This window comes from Acanthaster planci, linkage group LG02, assembly GCF_054643075.1.
Source record: "Acanthaster planci isolate LZ-2023a linkage group LG02, COTS_SCS, whole genome shotgun sequence".
NCBI lineage: Eukaryota > Metazoa > Echinodermata > Asteroidea > Valvatida > Acanthasteridae > Acanthaster > Acanthaster planci.
In genome coordinates, this window is record NC_141778.1 from 7,997,310 (window position 1) to 8,021,065 (window position 23,756).

General features: G+C 39.8%; 1 protein-coding gene across 9 annotated transcripts in view; it reads left to right on the top strand.

Moving 5' to 3' along the window:
* The first annotated feature begins 498 nt into the window (after positions 1 to 498).
* Positions 499 to 23,756, top strand: part of LOC110979515 (transmembrane and coiled-coil domains protein 2-like) — a 55,930-nt gene continuing 32,672 nt past the window's right edge. The window contains exons 1-3 of one of the 9 annotated variants that reach the window (XM_087133866.1): positions 8,349 to 8,365; positions 18,967 to 19,077; positions 19,468 to 19,554. In XM_087133866.1, coding sequence (XP_086989992.1) covers positions 19,512 to 19,554 — 43 coding nt within the window. In that variant the 5' untranslated portion in view covers positions 8,349 to 8,365; positions 18,967 to 19,077; positions 19,468 to 19,511. Of the gene's footprint in view, positions 1,022 to 8,348; positions 8,366 to 8,654; positions 8,871 to 18,966; positions 19,078 to 19,108; positions 19,371 to 19,467; positions 19,555 to 20,698; positions 21,996 to 23,756 lie in introns of those variants that run through there. The other 8 variants (XM_087133865.1, XM_087133864.1, XM_022235363.2 and 5 more) reach the window with 8 other exon arrangements.

Sequence of the window (23,756 nt, forward strand, 5' to 3'; positions counted from 1 at the left end):
GGTACAGGACCCAAGACAACATATATGATAAATATCAGTGTGAATTAATAAACCATTGAAAACAAACATAGATAGAGTGATGTGTACAAAGATTATTTGTTAATTGAGTAGTTTCATGGATAACTTGGGGCAGATTCATTTGAGATTTTCAGACAAGAGATCTGAAATTGCCTAATTGCATCCGGCAATTTCAAATCTCTTGTTTGAAAATGAGTAGCTCTTAATTTCTGAGTCTGAAGAGCTAACTTTAAAAAAAATACTGGGTGGTGATGTACAAGCTGGCTGCGTACGAGTTGACTGGTTTCCACAAATGATTTCCTCTCTTGCAAAATATGACAAAGGAGTGTGAGCCGCTGAGACAACTGCATGTAAATGCATTTCACTATCATAATGAAGGTGACGAAGTTCAATTTATGAATAATTTATTTCCAAACTCCATGACCTTAAAATGCTGCGCATGTGCATGTTTACTTGTTCCGTTGCAAACGCTGAACTGGGTCAAATCACAGGTCTGCAGGTTGTTGGGTATGGTGGCGTCACTGTGTGTGTGTACATGTACATGTACGTATACACACGACGTGTAGTACATGTACAGTACATGCACATGTATGTACGTGTACATGTACACTGTACATGTACATGTACGTACGTAGTACAACTCTCGAAATCATAATTCTTTGGCCTGGCGACCGAGCGGAGTGTTATCTGCTGTCTTTTGGATGGGGTCAAAAGTCAAGTATTACTTGAGATAATAGTGTCAATGAAGTGTCAATTACCTGAATGGAGCAGCTCTCGACAGCCAAGAACTTGCAGCATACCATCCAAGTTTAACTTCAATTTGTGATGTATGTTGGCCACGGAAAGGCCCAACGTTAAGATCAGTCGTAAGAATGGCGCACAAGATGGTCGGCAAACGGCTGAGTGACATTGTAGACAACCGCCACCTGCACACGAAGGAACATGAAGATCAACGAAGGAGGAACGACGGGGGTCGTACTAATAGTACACTTGGTGAGCTGCTGTATGTGTTTTATTCCTCCATGGTCATAATGGTTGCTGTCGAGCAAAGCAGGCTAGCAAATAGGTGGGAAGGCCTATAAGTTACTTATTCAGCACTGTTTAGTGTGAATAATTAATACCTTAAAACCTTCGTGGTGGGCCAAGGCCCACATATAACTTCATGAACTTATAACTTAAGGAAAGAGTTCCAATACAGACAGCACTTGATTTTGCTGCCCCTGTGCACAAACCAATGTCTGAAAAATCTAAGTGTTTTCTAAGCAGGGGCCTAACTGCTTTTCGATTTTCTCAGCTACATTTCACTTTTTGGGACATGTTATCATTTCTGATGGCTTAATGTTATGACATTTTAAGGGAAAATTAGTCAGGTCAGTGTTGCCTCTTTCCTAGGAGGCCTGAGGGAGCAGGGCCTTTGGTTTAGACCAGTTTTGGGGCTAGCATTCTTTCTATTCATGCTAGTGCTAGACATCAACAGACAAATGACAGATAAATGCCAATTGTGCTACTTACTACTACTACATGAAGCCTACCCCCAGAACCGTGGGATCCATCGTCCACCCTGCTCCCATGAACTGGGAGCGGGGTGGACGTCGGACCGCATGGTTCTAGGAATAACTACCGGTACATGTAAGTAAGCAGTACTACTTACATGTACATGTAACTACTTAAGGGTTGAGGGGCATAAGTGATAGGTTATAACTTGAGTATTAAGCTTAGCTACATGTATACACCCATATATAGTCCACTGGTATGTCAAATTCTTTGAAGGCGCCGATAGATTTGGCATGGCATGTACTAATAATAGAAAAAAATACAAAGTAAGAGACACCAGTAATTATTCTCTACAGTGATCTACACATGTATGAACCTTCAGAAAGCAAAAACGTTCAGAAAAATTCAATTTAGGAGGGAAAATACCAAGTCGTTTAGTTAGAAAACAAAGAAATTTTCAGACTAGTCTCGAAGGTTTTATGCTATTTTCATAGTCCACAAATATATTCGCCCAACTTGACGAACAATTCCTCACTTTGACAGTCTGCTTCCTCCTTGTACATGTACATGTAAGAAAGGCCTTAATCATATTAACCCAATTCAATACATGTACATGTACTTGACCTTGAATTCCTTAAGTGTGGAGTTTAGTAAGTACATGTACATGTATGTACACTGTACATGTATGTAATCAATGTTCAGGTACCGAATCAAAAGCTTTTTCATAGTCCACAAATATATGATCAATCCATTTGGTTACATCTTCCATAAATTCTAGAAGATTTGTCAAACAGGACTTACATGTACATGTACCGGTATGCTTAACAAAACCATGTTGTTCTGGTGCCATCAAGCAGTTCTTCTCCACATGCATCACCAGCTCATCTCTAATCAGAGATGCAAGAACTGTATAAGGTACACTTGTTAACTGACAGGCTGATAATTCTCTGCTCTTGTTTTTGAATCCTTAGTGGGCAAATCCTCGCCTCCTTACAATCTTGTGGAATGCACTTTTCCTCCATGGATTTTTCAACAGTTATCTTTAGAGGCATCACTAACTGCTCTGCATGTTCCTTCAACATCCTAGGATGTACATGTACATGTATGCCATCTAATCCTGGACACTTGTCACAATCTAGATTCCTCAACTTTTCAACAATGTTCATCTCAGGAAGCTCTACATGTATGTCACATAATTCATGTAATTCAGCAGCATGTAGCTTTAGTTACTCTCTTATTGTGGGCAATTCACCTTCAGGCTCATTTATAAAAACTGACTTAAATCATTTAACTCTTCAGCAGTTTCTTTATCGGTATAATTACTGCATGAGCCATCTTCCATAATTTTCAACCTGGGGATTCCAACTTTAACCCTCTGCCTTGATCTAATATAGCTTTGAAACTTCTTTGGGCATACTCAGCTTTTGCATATCTTACTAATTTCCTTGTAGCATATCTTTGTCTTTTGTACTCAACATAATCTGAGTGCAGTTAGCTTTTCCTGAACCGTTGATACAAATGTAATTTTGTCTCTACAGATCTTCAGACCCTTGTTTTCAAACCATGCCGAATGAAGATTTTTTATCCTCTTTCTCTTTGGTACATATTCTTCAACTGCCTGATGGTATTTCTCCCTGCAGAAATACAGTACCATGCCCCGTTATAGGGTGGTCAGAGCTGCCTACCAGTACAGTTTTATCGTATTCCGTATGATTTATCAGTGACAATACGACACTACGAGTTTTCTCAATAATATACGATTTACAATAAAAAAAGCTTTGTAGTTATTTTTAGATTTTTACCTATCATTTGGCTTGAAAACTGACATTTTTCATGAGTTGATTTCGTGCGGTAACATCAGTCGTCGGCGATGTCTGAAATGCCATGCAAATAACACCCATGAGGCGGTGTCCATCCATGAGGCCCTCTATTGTCCGTTGCTGCTTCATTTGTGTAGTTTGTCTGTGTACCGTACGTAAACTATGGATGTAAGTACATTGTAAAATCAGTCTGGGGCCCACACTATGCATCGCATTCGCTCGATTGTTTGCATACGAATCAAGCTCCAAGTTACGTGACAGTGAAGAATAGGATTTTAAGGTAAAATTATAGGATTTTTGATCAGGTGAGGTTGGCAGCTCTGGGCTGTGCCGAATATCTGAATATTCGATCTATTATCGAATATTTGAATATTATTTTGCAGTGCAGAGTGTGCCAACAAACATCCGGTCTCACTATTACACAGCACTTTTGTGCGCTGCCGGATACTCTAAGTGTAAGCGTCTTCATCCTGTGGAAAGCATCATTTGATGTACGGCATAAGGAACTTGAACAGCATGTCATCTTTGAACTTGGAACACTGCATCCAGATGGAATGAACATGGAGTTCTCTGCTTTCTTTCAGAACTGAACCAGCTTGCTTCATACATGTACCTGGTACACAGTTACCGAAAGCTTGGCAATAAAGATACATTTAGAGCACTGACTGTACAGTGTGTATATTTTTGTTAATATTCTAGAATTGATTATGTGTTACTCTCTTTGTGCCTTGTTCTTATCATACATGTACATGTATGCTGTACTAAGAAGAGATCGAAATTGCACAATATCCAATGCTATGGAAAGGGGTCAATATCTCTAGCCACTGGCATGACTGACCCCTTTAGACTTTGTGCACAAAGTCAGCTGGTCAAAGGCAATGACAGAAAAAGTCTTTGTGTTTTGAAAGAAAACTTTGAAGTTTTTCCTTTTCTTTGAAAGAAGAATGATTTTTGCATCCTGGCTCCACTTGAGGGGTTGCTTACAAAGTCTATGGGGAGTTAAGAAACGTTTCTTAACAAAATTGGAAATTTTGGGAAGAGTTCCATATACAGACATCACTTGTTTTCCCTACAGTGGTACATGTATGTCAGTCATCACAGGATGATAATTTTTCCTGAAGAGTCAAGTTTAGCAGGGTAAATATTGAAGCATTACCTTTAAAAATAGGCCTACATGTACATGTAGTTAGAATCGTCCAGTCCAGTCTTCTGGGGTTTGTGGACAGAGTGTTACATGTAAATGATACCCATGTTTGGAACCCTTTCTTAAATGTTTCTCAGTCCTACCTGTATGTTTTGTCAGCATTTCTGCTACATGGCTGACTGTTATTGAGATGATACCGGTACATGTAGGCTACTGGTATCATGAAAACAAAATTGGAGGCAAGATGTAACATTCTCTGCCATTTCTTCCTCAGATTAACAATTTTTAGTAGGCCTACTGTAGTTTTCAAGTCATATTAAGGAAGACAAGAGTTTGCTGGATACGGAACTCTTCCGGTATACATGTACCGGTGTTGACACCTGAACTATGCCCAGACATTAATTAGTGTTAGGGCACTTCAGGGAACGAACTCTGTATTGGACCATCACTAGGGTGATAACAATTTGTCAGTCTCAAAATTTGTCCCAGCTTTGAGAGACCTGTATCTGTAGGCCCAACTCATGCACCAGGCCTGCATGTACATGTACATGTAATGATGACAACTTACCGGTACATGACTTCTCAAAATCAAACCCATTTTCCCTGTCCCTACCGATAGTTTGGTACATGTAGGTACTGAACCCTGTTCCTCAGCTTTTTCTCTAAAATACCCCTGATAGCAGGTGACCATCTTTTAAACTTTGTGTTTGCAACACTCAAACATTGCGATTGTCTAGTATGGAATGCTTTTCATCAGTTGACCATCATCCAACCCGTACATTTGAAAGAAAAAACTGGCACAAAAAAACAATACTGGCAGGTTTTACCCACCTGCCTAACTTATCTTTTCCAAATTCCAGCGCATTTTCTATTACCAGGATTTCAAGTGTATTTGTTGCTTTGCCTTGCTGTGGAGGAACGAAATGACCTTACTCTTAAAATTGGAAACTGTCAAAACTGTCTGGAAGCATTATGACATGCACATGTACATGTACGTGCACATGTACGTGCACATATACGTGCACATGTACATGTATCAGTGTGTACTGGTACATGTACATGTTACCTGATCCAAGTTTACATGGACATGTAATGTACATAACTTACAATACGTGGGATAAAAGTTGGAGTGTTGTAACCTCCTGCCTACATGTACATTTATACATGACATATAGAAAAATTGCCTAGGGCTGAGTCAGTTTGAATAATTCACTAGTCGAATGTTTGACCTTCAATTCGATCGAATATCTGAACATTTGGTCGTACCAGTACCAACCGGCAGACTGTGGATGAACAAACCATACTCAAAATCAGTTGCAATAACATACATGTACATGTACATAATTATAATCAGCTTCTCATGTCTAGGAGTATCTCCAGCCATGATTTAGCACAATTTACGGTACATGTAAGAGACAAACAATGCATGTACTTCTTGTCCCATTGAAACTTTCTATTCCTTTTAAATTTTTTCATAAATAATTTACTTTTAATCATTTTTCATTTGATTCTGCTTGAAACAAGCCTCCATAGTGCAATTTTTCTCATTTAAACATGTTAAAACAATCTAAATTTTGCCTTCCTTTTCATGAATATTGCAGTCAAATATTCAAATTCAGAAAAAAATTTGATTATTCGATAATTGATCGAATATTTAGATATTTGGTACAGCCCTAAAACTACCTCCTTCTTGAAACCCCAGTCAAAAAAATTCTGAAATTTACCATGAAAAGTTGAAAGGTTCATACATATTTTGAAGATTTAATATCCTGCTGCTGAAAGGAAAACAGAAAATGTATGATATTAATCCTTAACCATCCTGAATCCTTCAAAATCTTCAGGTTGGTTGTGCAGGATTTGGGAAGAATGAGGTGAATGGCAAAAAAATTTTTGTTGCTGAGTGCCAAATTATAAACAAAAATAATTACATTCATGTAATGGAGGATTTTTGAGACTTGAAGCTGTGTCCAGTTTTGGGGAGTTTGAGGATTTTGAAGGACTTAGGATGCATCCCAGCCAAAAGTGCCGTGGGATAAGGGTTCCTTGCTCTGTGGGTAAAACAACACTGAACCTTTCAACGGATTTTGAAATTTAAAAACACCTTCTATTTTGTGTTTACGAGAAAGAAACAACAACCAGCCAGACTTAGTGAGCCATGAGAAGTGAATCAGCACCCGGGGCGTTATACATGCAGATGCCTCAGCTGTGAACTTGCTGGCGCCTTAATGAGATTGGGGTATATGTACTCTACTAGTACTGTATAGGCCTACCGGGTACATACATGTATAAAGGAGGCAGGAGAAATTATTTGCAGCCTTACATGGATTTATGTACATGTACCATACCAGACTTGGCTTTGGCTGGCTTATTAATTAATTTACCACATGTCTTAAATGTTAAACACTGAAATGTATTTTCAGTCTTCCCATATTGCCAGAAATACCTTTCTTTGTTGTACCACCAATGAAGACGTGCTTCAGTCCTCATTTTCAAGGGTCCTGATATCCAATTTGTTTCAAAAGTAAAATAATTAATGCAAACCTAAATTGGAAATTTAGGACTTCACCATAGCCTACTGAATAACTACCGGTAGTGTACATTTTTGTGTTCTTGGATTTCAATAGAATTTTGTTACCCAAGAAAGCTTATGCCATATTGTAAATATGTACATGTAGGTTTTCTCTGCGTTGTGTGATGTTGGCATACAATATACTAGTATGCACATCAGGACAGACTGGGTCATCAACAGTTGTAGTAAAGCAGCCAACAAGAACCTCAGAACCACAAAAGTTCCAGAACCTTTGTGGTTGCTTGGAAAGGTAGAAATATCTGGCATGTACATAGAAATTGGGTCTGCCTTTAAACTGGGCACTTTGGATGAAGTTTATAGAAAATGAAATTGATGTCTTAGACATTAATCAGACATGAACATGTACATGTGCATACAGTGCCCGACTCTTGTGTCATTCAGGAACTTTCTGGTACTGTACAATGTACATAATGGTCTTGATAGCGATTTATAACATAAAATTGGGGGGGGGGACAGTCACATATATTACCAATGTTTCCCTATGGTTGTATAATTACATGTACATGTACGTGTCAAAACCTATAAGATTTATTCAGTACTGGTATCAATACATGTAAACAGGAATGTACATGTAGGCTTTAGTTTGAATTAAGTACAGTGTAGCAGGGCACTTGCTCTTGCTCTTGCAAATACGGGGAACCGGTACCAGTATGTGATACTGCTAGAGCTTTTTGCAGTTAAAAATGAATGCAACCAAATTTACAGTCATGAGCATGTACATTGTACATGTACTAGTACCTCTCAGTGTTGTTGACATCTTTACAGATGGGTTGCAGGTCACATGTGTATGGCTTTGCAAGTCGTCTGTGTAATTTTTTATACATTCTGTGCTGTGTGAAGAGAAGGAGTTGGGTAAAACCCAGTGTCAAGATCATGAAAAGCAGACTCACAATAGTTGTATGGCGCCACCATGTGGTGAAGTACATGCATGTACAGTACATGTACCTCCATGGTATACACACACATGCCACGCCTGCACATGTTATACATGTACATGTATGTGTGGCGTGCGTACATGTACATGTAAGAATAAGAAATAATGAATAAGAAATAAGCATTGTGCAATAACAGTAGACTGGTATGTTTCTAGTATTGTTACAAACGTGTGTGGTGGTGCTTAATTTTGTTGACTTACTTACATGTACATGTACTCCTGAATGATTCAGCCATTGAAGCACATTTTTTGTAGCCATTTCGTTTTGCAGTGCTAAATCAAATTATTTCATGCCAGTTACATGGACTCGAGAATCCAGTCGAAGTTTGCAGTGTAATGTACCAGAGACACGTTTAGATGTACAGGTAAATTTCATTTTTCCAGGCCATCTTTGTAAATTTTGGGAGAAAAGCTACTTTGAAGACTGATGCTAAAATAAGAGGGGATTTGGAATACTGTAGTTGGTCATCCACTTTGGAAGTTGGGAATTTCAAGCCGTAGAAATGAGGGATAAACCCTCACCCCCTGACTGGATAATGGTACAGTCTGGGGGAAGGGTTGCTACTGCATGTACTGGCACATGGTGGGGGCACTTATGTATAAATATTCATTAATTGTCTGTCTGGCAGCTGCAGGGGGTAAGACCCCAGTGATCACTGCACTGCTTGTCAGGGGATAAACAGGGGTACACTGTACATGTATTGTATTGTGTATGTGGCAGCTTTGCACATGGACAATATTCATGACAGTTCTTACCGTTAGAAGGATGCTGTTTGAATATGCTTTCAAAAGGAATTCCCATTTGTGTACATGTAGCTCCAAAGGTGCATGTTATACAGCTGAGCATTTAAATTTGTCAAGGTAAATTTGGTGAGTCTAATAAGTAATATGCAGTTGTTTCAGATTAGTTTTTTCTCCTTCAGGTTTAGTATTGTAAGGATGAAACACATGAGCTCAAGCATTGCTGTCATTTTGAAGTTGTTGCATCTCAACTTGTATCGTAAAGGAATGTACTGGTATGCTGTAGGCATTTAAGTACATGTATATGTATACATGTACATGTACCCTGTACAGTGTAATGTGTACACATGTATTGTGTGAAAGATGATACTGGTTGCGAATGGCATATTTGGTAAGGAGACTTATGATACGAAAACATCTTTGCATAATTTTACCAGTAAATTGTAAATTTATTGTTAACCGTATTTCAAGGTATAAACTGCTGGTAGCCAGGTACATGTCAACAGAGATAAAAAGAAACAATTTTGGAAATTGGAAGTATTCAATTTTATTTGTATGCCAATGTTAGGACAGTTATAATGATTTAACGTATTACAAATGACATACATGTACTGTACATGTACCCGTACATGTACATACATGTACTGGTATTTTATACGCAAGTAAAGAATATTTTTTTACAGTATTTTGAGTTGTAGCTGGGCAGTTGTCACAAAGAAAGAACAGTTTTAGAAATAAATGTAGTCCTGAAGTGTTGGACTACTGGTATTTTATGGAAACTTGTACATGTGCAATATGTAAGAGCTTCCACACGTGCTGAGTGCTCCGAGACTGAGGGTTTAGTGCCTTTCATGCTACCGGTTGGCACATGTACATGTATGTCATAAGTTGTCAGATTTTATCACTGCCTGGTCTTGTTTCTTTTCTGGGGGGGATCGGGAATTTCCCATCCAAATTTAGCACATTTGTGTTTGTTATCAAAAGGATGGCAGTATCATTCTGAAAGGCAAAGTACATGTACGTGTACCTGTACCAGTCTGTACATGCATGCAAAAATTGCACCCCAGTGTGTTGCCTTAAAAGTGACTTCAACTGAAGTTCATTCAGCTTTAAACAAGTTGGAACAGCGACTTTAGTGCGACCAATGGTTGATTTTGCCAGGTATCCAGGATTGATTAGAATCTGTGAACAGGCTATCATAGGAAAATCAACCAGTGGCTGTCAAATTATCATCAATCAAATTTGCCCACTGAGGATACCACATGTACCGTACTACATGTACCGTACCAGTACATGTATGTATGTTGCATGATTCGAAGAATTTGATGCAAAATAATCACTTAGCTCTGTCATTACTTGCTGAGAGTAAGTGTACCGGTACCAGGCAACTCTCATGCTGTTAGCACGTCTTGTGATTGGTGCCTGGTAGATTTACAATACATGTACATTAAAGCTAAACATGCTCTGTGGAACTGAAAGTGCCAACACTTGAGAAACAGTTTACAAGTTACATGTAACCCTTTCTGGGGGGAGGGGAGGGGAGAGAATCAAGATTCTTTCAAGGATATAACAAATGGACAATGGTTTATAGGACAGAATTCCCTATCAATTTTTTCCCATCCACTAAGTTAAAACCTGGATGTGCTTCTGCACTGTACACATGCACATGTACAAATTTCACATCACAGTGTCTACTTTGTACAGTGCCGCATCTATGCACAGCTCCTACTTGTGCATGTGCATACTTAATATGTACATGTGTATGGTGTATATCTGACTCATAGGCTGTGGTCTTGTAGTGACAAAAATCAATACATCTTAGGCTGTACAATGTACATTGTACATGTACATGGTGCTGTGACAAAAAAAACCAATATGATGCATTTTGCACAGCCCAATTAGGCTTTGCAGAGATCATTTTGCCCTGAAGAGGCATGAAAGCACATGCATACCGTACGTGTATGTACCCATGCATAGGTACTACACATGTAATGTGTGTAATGTACACATGTACATACAACACATTTACATGTACATGTACATGTATTAGTGCAAAACTGGGAAAAAAAAGTTAAACAAGAATGCAAAAATTTTGGTTTTTTTCCCCATGAAATTGGAAAACTAAGATTGTGCAAGAACTTTAACATTATCACTGTTAGGCCCCCCAAAAATAGTCAGCCTCTGGTCAGCATGCGTGTTGATTTTGAATGTGCACGTTTTTTGTTCTCGTTTTTTTTGTGTCAAAATTTAAAAAACAGCACCCTCCCTTTCCACACCGCCTGAATGTTCGCAAGTACTGTACATTTAGACTGATTTCTGTCCACAAGTCAGAAGGGCAATTCGTTCAAGGAACCAGACTAATTCGTGGGTAGCTTGTAGCCAGTGATAGATCCGTTACGACTGTGTAATGTTAATGTCGAACACAAACAGTACACCATGGGTCCATACATGTACATCTGTAGGTAGGTTACAAAGTTGCAGCCTGCTACTACTAGCCTTTGCTCTTTGATTAAAAATATATGCCACTCATTTCCACGTCCGTTGCAAGTCTTAAAATGCCAACCCCATCCCCCCTCTAAAAAAAAAACCACATCACGGCATCAATTCTAGAACTTTGATCTGACCAGAGACAGAGTATTTGGGGGGCCCTTACCACCATGACCACTGTACATGTTATTGACAGTACTTGAAGTTGAACCCCCCAAAATTTTCATCATACATTGTGCATGTACAGTACATGTACATGTGTACATATACATGTAGGTATTTCTCCAAATGTTGCAAATGAGTGCTAATGATCCTCAGGAATGTGGAATGAACTGCTGGCAATAAACTTACATGTATACTGGTACATGTACATGCACATGTACAACTCTGTAGTTTCACAACTACTGTTAAATGATCCTTTTCTTTGGAGGTGACTTCTTGTTGTCTGTTGACCTTATTACAGAAATTAAAATTATGGCAAAATTGGCAAAGTTAAAAAAGAAAAACTGTCCATGTCTATTGTCGTTTCTTAATAGTCGATAGCTTAGCTTTTGGTCTTGATGACTACATGTACCTCAAGACAGTTCCCATAAAGGGGCTTTCACACTAGACAAATTCCCCAGGACTTTCGGTCGGTCACTTCACACTACCAAAGAAATTCCCGGGTAAAAGTTTTTCCTTGGGAAATATTTACACCTGCACAGGAGTAGGGTTAAAGGAGAAAACCCCAGGGTTTAACATTTTTCCTGGGGAAAAGCAACTGGTATTCCCCTGAAATAGTGTCCCTGGGAGTTCCAAATGAGTCAAGTGTGAAGGGTTGCTGATGATGTTTGGTGGGGTAAAAAATCCCTAGGATTTTCCCAAGGATTTGTTTCCTGGGGATTGGCTCTGCAGTGTGAAAAGGCCTTTAGTGTCCACTGTAAGCTTTCTGCATGTCTCCTGTGGAACTTTTGCCCACTAGCTCTTCCTTGGCGAAAGCCTCCAGCTGGGTGAGGTTGGATGGTCTCCTGGCCATCACTCTGGTCTCCAGCTCCCTCCACAGATTCTCTTTTGGATTTAGGTCAGGCATGTCAGGACTTGGCCTTTCCAGTACATGAATGGACACCATTGTCCTTGTAGTACCACTGCTTTACCTTGGCGGTGCGCTCAGGGTCATTGTCCTGCTGGGGCGTCCATTGAGGTCCAAGCTGGAGTTTCTCAGCAGGTGCTTTCACATTGTCATCCAGGATCTTGATGTAATCCTTCTTTTTCACGATACCCTGTATCTTAATGAGGTCCACTAGCAGAGAAGCAACCTTATACTCATGTTGCCACCACCGTACTCCTGAACTCACCAGAAGAATCTGCCGGGAGTCCAACAACAACCCATGGATCACAACCAAGGCCCTAATTGATACCCTTGACAATGCAGGGATGAAGGCGTTACTGGCAATCATCCAGCGAGTATTGCACAAAGGAGGTCTCCACGGACGCAGGCCCAGGAAGACACCACTACTCAGGAAGAAAAATCAGGAGGCTAGTCTTGCATTTGCAAGAGCTCATCTGAAACAAGATCCTGCCTTTTGGTCATCGGTCCTGTGGTCTGATGAGACAAAGATGGAGTTGTTTGGCCATATGGATATCCTACGTCTAGAAGAAGCAAGGAGAAGCCTAAAAGTCGAAGAACACATTCCCAACCATCAAGCATGGTGGTGGCAACATAATGCTATAGGTTTGCTTCTCTGCTAATGGCACTGGGAACCTCATTAAGGCTAAGGCCAAGGCGCTCAAGTATACTGTAATATTACTTTGCCCCTCCCCTCCAAAGAAATTTAACCAAAAAGTGACATTTATTTTTTCCAAATACTTCCTAGGGAAAGTGTTGTTTTAGTATTGAATTGAAACCTAATACCGGTATGTTACCTTTTCAAAACTGGAGACATAATATAAATACAATGATGCGTTGCGGAGATGATTGTATAAAACAACTACATGCACTGTACATGTACATGTACTTTTATAAGACACCAGCAATCACGCAGCTGTGTTTATTCCATTCAATACCAACACATGGGACCATTGAAAATGGCCTACAGAATGAGGAGACTGGGCTGAGTAGAGTTCTGTGCTATGTGATTGATACATCTCTGCCTCTACATGTACGCACGGTAGCACGAGCTTCAAATGTAATTTTCAGTATAAATGCGTGTAGAAAACACTGCCAGCTTTAAGTGGATACCATTTCTGATGAATACATGTACTCTGGGAGAAAATGAATGCTACCGGTACATTTGGGTTGCACTTTGGGGGACATGCTGTATCAAACTAATTAGTATTTATTACAGATCTAAGGGTATGGTGACAAGTAAAATGAATTCTAAATATGATGTGCTCAAGATTAGACCATGATGGAAAAAACCCATAATTCGACCTATTGTACATGTACGTAGTTTACAATATCATTTCCTAGGGGTAGTACATATACATGTACATGTGTACATGTGTCTATATGTACTCAGAGGGCAAGTGGCAGTTTTCAACACAAATCAGCTGATGTTCTGTCTACATGGGCTTCATATAACTGTATGCAAGTTAAGAACAATCTCCCTTTGTGGCAACAACCACACTGTAGTTACATGTACATGTGTAATACATGTACCTGTACATGTACATGTACATGTATATGTAAAATGACCGTAGACCCTATTCACATGGAGGCCATTTTTGATCTTATTTATTATTTTTGATCAAATTCCCCAATTAGGATGGCACCAGACTGTTTTATACATCCGTGCGTTCCAAGCTTCCCTTTCAATATTTTTCAGAATCTGACAATGTACATGTACAATTCTGTATGTTCAATCATGAATTTGAAATTATTCATCAGAGTAGACAAGTGGAAATTCTGTCATGAAATTTCATTTTATTGCTTCATATGTACTCTTAACATTCAAAAATGAAGAGTTAACCTTGCTTTTAAATTCACTTTGGCCGGCCCTGTGAATAAAGTCCATAGCTTTGTTTTAGGGAAGCAGCAAAATGTTCAAACGTTCATACTGTTAACGGTACAATGTACCGGTGCAAGTGAACAAATTTAGGATATTTCCTGTCTCTGTGGCAAGACATGATTATTTGTACTGCAGACTTTGCAGACAGCTCAAAGCTGACCTTACGTTTGGTTTTACATGCATGCTTGCAGAACAACAACATTTCAAGCAAAAATACCTGAAAAATTAAAAAAGCAGAGGACCTTGCAGAGCAAGGCTCTAAAATTACAAGGCATTGATCACTCAACTTACTCAAGGCTAAGGCCATGGCCAAGGCTTTTGCCCTCAAGCCTTAAGGCCCCCCAAACAAGCCTTAAGACAGCCTTAAGGCCAGGGTTCAGCATCAAGGCATCACTGCTGTCTAAAACATCATTTTACTTTACACAATGCCTTTACACAAAATAACTAATTGGAATTGTACTTTGAATATTCCATTGTATTGTACACGTGTATGTAGGAAGGGCCCTAGAGGAAATGTACATGTATCATATTGATGCTGTCATATTCACACACTTGCGTGCATTTTATTGACACAAGATTTTTCAGAGCAGATTGTGAACTCTGAGAACTTGATCAAAGCTTCCTCATTCAACTCGTGTGTGCGTGTAAAACCTTGAGTAAGAATTGGGGCTGTTTTTGAACTTTGATCAAAAAAGCCGCAGGCTCAAGTAAACATAGCAGCATTGTGTCTGGGTCAGATAATTATTTCATGATGTGTAAACAGTGTGAAAATCACATGTCATTCACATTTTGGCAAAGTGCTGGTTGAACTTGAATATCAAACAACACTACAAAATGCTCATGGCAACACAGTGTAAGAAATTTGATTATCCAAATTTTGGGATGATGCCAGCATCAGACATGCCAGTCTGTACCCAAATTCTAAAAAAAAAGATTCCAGCTACTGGTACATGTACTCACATTCAAACATACATTTTGAGTATATGGTACAGGTGTATGGTGTACATGTACATACACATACATGTACTGTATAGTTAAAGTCAACTCTTTTACAAGATCTACTTGTACTTGTATGTACCATACATGTACATGTACCAGTGTCATGTTCTCTAACCTACATGTACCGGTACATGTACATGTATGTGTACATGTACATGTGTATGTATGTACCAGTGTACATGTATGAAAGTAGCCTGGCAGCCCATGTTTAAAAAGTACATGTACCTGTAGCCACCAAATTTTAATGTACATGTATGACTGCCAAGTTCCAACTTTTTGGTACAACATGTGTGTGTACCGGTACATGTATGTTTATAGACTCTGTAATATTTCAAAAAATGTACAGCTTAATTTTATTGATAAAATATAATCAATTGGAAATTCCAATTGCAAAGATGCTAAAGATACCAAAACAAAGTACATGTACACATGTAGTATGTAGATCTGTGATGAGGTCTTTCAGCGATGCCATGACCCTCCCTCCCCACTGCTGTATTTTTGTCAGTCCTCACCAAGTTTAAAATTTGCGACCGGAGGACAATGTACAGTGCAACCAATTCTCTCAAGATTTTGTGAACATTTGTATACTGATTGTTGGTGAAAAAGAACTTGAAAGCTGAAAAAGTATTAAAGTCTTCTTCTGGTATTTAACTGCAGCAGTTTGTATCAGTAATTTGCATTAGGGTTGATTAATTTCTTGTCATGTTTTTGAGTTGTATTTGTGTGAATACCACACTTGTCTCAAAAAAAGGGACATGAGCAGCAAACCTCCAATTGCTTGTGCAACAATGTTTCTCTTTAAGTTTGGAAAAAATAGCCCAATGCTGATTTGGCTGTATACAGATACATGTACATGTATGCGTCTCTTACTTGCAGTCTGATTAAACGGCAGTACATGTATGCGCCCTACCAGACATGCTGTGGCGGCAGTCCCGGAGCTATAGTCTGATCTTTTAGTAGGTTGCGCTGGAGGAGCTCTGCCTTGATTGAGCATGACACATGCCAGTCAGCTGAGGACTTCAGCTGTGTTGTTTGCTGCTCTTTTTGGCTTTGGTTGTCATGTCTTGGTTGTTTGCATGACTGCAGTAATGCACACCAATCTTGTGTTCCATCCTGAGTTCTCCCTCCATCCGATGCTGTTATTATCCACGTAGGCTATATATTTCTCCACATGTGGCACTGAATGGCTAACATTAGAGTTGTTTCAAATGACATACCGGTGTGACAGCTAGGGAAGCCAAGTCAACAGTGGATATTTTCAGAAATTTGGGACTCTACATTTCTGCATACATGTACATGTACATGTATATGTATGTGGCACTGAATGGTTAACAGAAGTTCCAAATGACATACATGTACATGTACATTGTTGTAAGACAGCAACAAGTCAACAACAAGACAGGTCAACAGTGGTCAGTTTCAGAAATTTGGGACTCTACATTTCTCCACATGTGGCACTGAATCAGTGAAAGCCGAGTTATACTGTAGCTACATGTACATGTATTTTCAGAAAATTGAGACTAACAAGTTTCCACTTCGACCGTCTTTTGTTGGGAACTCGTTACGTGAGCATGTGCAGGTTCATTCACGTTTGGCGCAGGGTGCACTTGCCAGCACTCCAAATTTCTGTTTGTACCTGTAAGGTCTTCATACATGTGCTGGTTACATGCGTGGTTCTAGTGGGAAAACTTCCTACATGTGTATGTACATGTAGTGGCCCATCTCTTTGCTGATGAGGGTGCATCTCAACTACGTACATGTACACATGTAGTATGTAGATCTGTGATGAGGTCTTTCAGCGATGCCATGACCCTCCCCACTGCTGTATTTTTGTCAGTCCTCACCAAGTTTAAAATTTGCGACCGGAGGACAATGTACAGTGCAACCAATTCTCTCAAGATTTTGTGAACATTTGTATACTGATTGTTGGTGAAAAAGAACTTGAAAGCTGAAAAAGTATTAAAGTCTTCTTCTGGTATTTAACTACAGCAGTTTGTATCAGTAATTTGCAATAGGGTTGATTAATTTCTTGTCATGTTTTTGAGTTGTAATTGTGTGAATACCGTACTTGTCTCAAAAAAAGGGACATGAGCAGCAAACCTCCAATTGCTTGTGCAACAATGTGTCTCTTTAAGTTTGGAAAAAATAGCCCAATGCTGATTTGTCTGTATACAGATACATGTACATGTATGCGTCTCTTACTTGCAGTCTGATTAAACGGCAGTACATGTATGCGCCCTACCAGACATGCTGTGGCGGCAGTCCCGGAGCTATAGTCTGATCTTTTAGTAGCTTGCGCTGGAGGAGCTCTGCCTTGATTGAGCATGACACATGCCAGTCAGCTGAGGACTTCAGCTGTGTTGTTTGCTGCTCTTTTTGGCTTTGGTTGTCATGTCTTGGTTGTTTGCATGACTGCAGTAATGCACACCAATCTTGTGTTCCATCCTGAGTTCTCCCTCCATCCGATGCTGTTATTATCCACGTAGGCTATACATTTCTCCACATGTGGCACTGAATGGCTAACATTAGAGTAGTTTCAAATGACATACCGGTGTGACAGCTAGGGAAGCCAAGTCAACAGTGGATATTTTCAGAAATTTGGGACTCTACATTTCTGCATACATGTACATGTACATGTATATGTATGTGGCACTGAATGGTTAACAGAAGTTCCAAATGACATACATGTACATGTACATTGTTGTAAGACAGCAACAAGTCAACAACAAGACAAGTCAACAGTGGTCAGTTTCAGAAATTTGGGACTCTACATTTCTCCACATGTGGCACTGAATCAGTGAAAGCCGAGTTATACTGTAGCTACATGTACATGTATTTTCAGAAAATTGAGACTAACAAGTTTCCACTTCGACCGTCTTTTGTTGGGAACTCGTTACGTGAGCATGTGCAGGTTCATTCACGTTTGGCGCAGGGTGCACTTGCCAGCTCTCCAAATTTCTGTTTGTACCTGTACGGTCTTCATACATGTGCTGGTTACATGCGTGGTTCTAGTGGGAAAACTTCCTACATGTGTCCATGTAGTGGCCCATCTCTTTGCTGATGAGGGTGCATCTCAACTATAGTGTAATTCGACCACCAGAACTGGAAGCCATTACTGCGGTGGCTCAATGCTCGTGGACAGGTGGTACGCGCGCATTACATGTCTCTTCGACCAACAGGGTGTCGTGATTTGCCAAATGCATGCGCCCGTCAAACTGAAGAATGTGTGTGTGAGTGCATTGCCACTGCAGTTATGGCGTCTAATCGGATTAGTCTGTAGACATTACAGAATTGCATGTGTCCACTTGAGGTGGATGGTACAGTACAAGTGTATAAGAGATGCACGGATACAAGTACCATGTATGCTGTGCGTCAAGAAGTTCTTAAAACTGCAAAGAATGTGCCATTGGTTTCCTGCTCATGCAGTAAAGGATTTTGAAGGAGTGTAAAAATGAATGCTTAGAATACTGTAGATGTACACGTGTAGATGTACATGTAGTGGGACTTGTACATACATGTACATGTACATGTGAGCTGATGAATATTCTCCTTTTATTCAACCATGGCATTGGTGTTTACAACATACCGTACTTGGACCATGGAGGAAGTGTTTTGAATATTGTGTGTTACTGCATGTTTACATGTATATTAGTTTTGGTATTATTATTATTTTAATATTATTTTTGTATTTCTGCATTGCATTCCATAAAACCTGACTGTCTTGTTTAAACATTCTGTTTGGGTATTTTCAGACATTGATCCCACTCATCGACGCGCTCGCAGCGCAGAGGACCTGTCCCCAAACTCCATCACCAGTGCACGGGTCGATCCTTCGACACCGCCAGTCAGCAAGCATTCATTTGGTGAGTTGACAGTGTCATAAAGAGAAAAGATTGTAACCAGTATGCTTGTTTACAAGTACCGGAATATGTGCCGGTTGGGATCATGCCGGGCATGCTGAAAGTTCAGATGTGTATACTGTACATGTACATGTACACTTTAGACAGACGTTGCAGTGCATGAGGTTTATTCACATAGGACAGACAATGTAGTGTTGTCAGTGGGGGAAGGGGATGCACAGTATATCACAAGTCCTTTCCTAAGTCCCTTCTTATGCAGGTCCAGTCACAAGATCTTTTACGAGACCAGTCATACGGTAAGTAACAGGGCTCTCCTTGGGTCAGACTTCGGGGCTGTGTGATGACTTTCAGGCACTGAAGCCAATTCGTGGTGTTGTCGTTGGGATTTGCCAGGTTGATGTCACCAACTGGGAGGCTGGAGGACAGGGCAGTCATTGATGATGTGCCACGCTGCGTGCTGGCTTGCTCTGCACACCGCAGGTAGCTGGTCCCCAGTCCTTAGTGATGCATGTCGTCGTATCACTCCAGCTTGTAGCAGCAGCGTGAGCATCTACACGCACAAAGGAATGCTTTTATGACAGGACGTTTGAATACTTCATCACTTAGATTACTTGGGTTGGCCTTGCGGGAACCTGTGATGGAAGCAGCTTCAACACTGCGGATCATCATGTCAGAAAATTCTTCACTGGAGCGACTTGTACTTTGTCAATTTTCAGTACCTCTGGGAGGTCATGTTATACACGTACATGTACATACATGTAGTCATGAAAAGTGCTACATTTATTTCTGTCTGTCATTCATGGTGCAGCACTTTTCATTGTGCCCAGGCTGTGAAAAAGTTAAAGATTGTTGTATTCCACTTCAAAAATTTCTCCATTTGCCAAGAAAGGTACGTATGTACATGTACATATATGGTACGTCCAAATTACCGGTATGCTCAATGGGTATCAAACTGTGTCTAACACAAAGGTCTGCCACCATCAACCATTGGCAAAAAAGAAAAAAAATCCCCCTCCCCATGATACCCTCCCTTACAAAAGTAAAAAAGTTGGGGGCACAGAATATGCCCTCCTAACCCCTTTAGGATTTCAACATTGCCTATTAAAACCATACATGCAAGCAAATCAAGTCTGGTGGAAGCATTTTTAATAATAGCTTGTACATGTACTGGTCATGCTAGTACCAGTAGTTCAAATGCTGCCCTTGACTGTTAATAGAAGCTGTAAAAATCATATCATTCGAGTAACTCAGTGGTGGCTGGGTTCCGCTGCTATCTTCCAGGCAGGGAAACCAAATGTACATGTGCACATGATCTACATGTTCATTTACATGTACCAGTAGTTGTCACCTTAGAGTTGATACTTTAAGTACATGCACAGTACATGTGTAGGTATACATGTACATGTACGAACCGTGTACTTGTTGCACTCCTTGATACATGTACAGTGTATATGTTTGAATACCCATCATTTAGTGTGGTAAAAGGTCCCATGCAGTGTGTTTTTTTAATGCAGCATTGTTCCATTTAACCATATTGTGGTGTTTTTTTGGTCCATTTTTAAGGGTACCGGTATTTTAATTACAAACAGGTACATTCTTGAATGTATAATTTGTATTATTTGCATAATTTGCATTTGGGATTTTTGCAGAAAACTTTAAAAAGTTTTCTTCGGTATAGTAGGCTGATAAGCAAAGTATTCTCAAACTTTTTCAGTGAGCAGTTTCTGGTCAATATTTTGAACAGAAAACCTGTAAATTGAGCAGCTTATTTCTGAAATGTCACAAAAGTATAGTATTCAGGATGAGATTGGAGAATTTTAAATATTGTCTTTTAGCACACTCTTCATTGAATAACATGAAGTTGTTACAGTGATGGCAAAAGATTTTCATACCGTACAAGTAAATTTAACAGGAGAAGAAAGTAGGAGGGAAGTGTTTTCCTATAATAAAGGACAGGTTTCGTGGGGATTACATTGTATATGTGCGGATGAAACTGAAATGATAGACACCTGCTGAAAGAATGCAATTAGCCTTGATCTGGACCAAGAGAGGGTGCAGTTTTCTTAGCAATGGAAGTCCCTTTGGTTGGAACTTAACTTCATGAACGACTGTGAAAAACATGCGTTAGTCATGCATCTCTACCAACAAAATGAACACTCTTTACCAATGTGGCTTGTTTCAACTGATGAGGAGGGTGCTTCTGCTCAAGGCAGATAGACAGATTGCCGTTTAAATCAACTAATTTGAATTGTAACTGCTGAGAAAATTAATTTGTTCAGATGTGTGCCTTGTAACGGTATGGTACATGTACCTTCTATGAGTTCACAGACATAAAGTACACTTACATGGAATAGTATACTGTAGAGCTACGGTACCAGGGTAGGATACTCGTCCTTCCACAGTGCATCGCACTACTGGTAAGCACTGATACTGCTATGTACAGGTATTATGGCTCTTAAAGGACACTGTAGCCTGAAATATCTGTCACAAGAGCCCCCCTGGAATAAGGGAGTTAGTGGGAGGGGAAAAAACAGTTCATACATGTACATGTATCTTTAAACTGGTCTAAAAATTGAAATTCATGAAACCACGAAAGAAAATGAATGACCTTTCCGTTGCAAGTGATTTCACCCTGAGGTGAGACTGTAAATTGCATCTACACATGCACCAGTACACGTATCTTTGTGACTGGAGATCTGTCAGTGAGTGTAGTATGTGCATCTGAAGGGGCAAGGTCCAAGTTAGAGTCTCTCGGTATTTCTGTGGGCTATGACAAATCGTCATGCAGCAGGCTCATTACGAAAGTTGCTGCCGTGAACAGTGCATGTTTTTGTCTGCATTTGAAGCAGTTCACCTTAATGCAGTGTTTACACCTACTATGTACCTGTACAGTACCGGTACATGCCTTCGGTGTATGTAAGGTAAGACTTATGCTTGCATGTGTGTGATTTCAGAACAGAGTGGTGTGTGAATGCAGTGGAATAGGTCAGCTGTGTTTTGTGCTGGTGTCCTTGGATCAGCATACATGTACATGTACACATATGCTGTGATTTGATTTTGGAAACATTCTTTGCTCAGTACTAGCCTTCAGAGTCTCAGCAAAGTGCTTTTTTTTGATCCTGCATTCTCGTCCTTCAAAATATGTGTGTATTTAAAATTCAATTTCTGATTTTTAAGTTTGCCTACCCTTACTTTCCTGTACATGTACAGATTTTTTCTCCTGTTCACTTGTCCACTCAATACTGGGTACAGACAGGTACCCATACATGAATATGTAGACATATGTGCATGCCCTTTTCTTTTATTTGTGGAAATTGATGATGTCTGGGTTTATTGACCTTTAACACAAACCTCTCCTTGCCCAACCAGCACCCTGCAGCTTTCATGTTTCCCAGTGTGCTTGACAGTGTCTTCTACAGGTGTAATGAAATGTGTAATCAGTGGATGACTCATCCTGGCCAGTAGCATATTATATCTTGTTACTCGTTGTGTATGGAGGACACATGTATGAAGTGAGGGTTTATGTATTGTGCAGGGCTTGAAATTTAAATTGCTTGTTCGTGTACTGTCGTACAGTGGCACTTGCTGTACGCAAATTATACATGTATGGTATTCATGTACATTGTAGACCTAGTGGTCTTATGGTGTCAGCAGTGCACCTGTTCTGACTCCATCTAGTGAAACGTGTGGCGGCCTGCCCCACAGATGTTCAGGCTAATATCAGGCAAAAAATCAACGAAAAAAAAGAAAACAAAATGAAAACAGATAGTTGTACATATTAATTGTCCTGTGTAGATAAATTGTCTTTCATATTTCACCTTTCAGGTATACATGTAGTTCTCACTGGATGTCGAATCGTGAAATGAAATAAAGTTTCCTGTGATTGTGAGTTTTCCTTGAGTCATGGCTTACACTAGTTACTGCTGCTAAATTGAAACTACATGTATGTACATGTAGATGGTATAATAGATGAGCTAGGAACCATTCTACAGTACAAAGCACTGAAGCACAGTAATTCATGTACCAGTACATATCCAAAATTGGCAAAATACACGCCAGAAAAGTGTTGTTGAAAATGATTGAAACTAGGAAAATACAATGTATTCAACAAAGCTGACCTTTCCCATTGATTTTTTTTTGAGGTAAAATTCCTTGGCTTTGTAACGCTATAACTACTGGTAGGTAGAAAGCAAGATTTTCCATGCCAGAATTGCTCGTGTTGTATGCACGTTCTTGGCGGCTCTTACCCTAAATTTTAAAAGAGCTGGGGGGGGGGTTCTGAATCCCCTCAACGTTTTTTCCAGTATCACCACAGTGCAATTTTTTTTCAGGAGTAGAACCTTCAGGTGTTTTTAGAGTAACTCTTTGCAGTCACTTTGACACCAATCAGCCAAAAATGTATACTTTTTCCACTACAGTGCTCAGTGCATGCGTACTGACCATGACAAATGACCGTAACAACATAACCCTAACAACAAGACCATAAACAACAAAGCCATATTTCAGATTGAGTTCAAAATTCCCATTTGTAATGATTAGAAGTGGCTGTAAGTTTGAAAGAAATCAGATGTGAGATGGGCCAAAATAAAGTGGCTCTTGTAAGTTAAGGAATCGTTATTGGCACAGTAAACGTAATTTGCCATCCCTCTGGCCACTCCCTTGGAGGCTACATCATCATACAG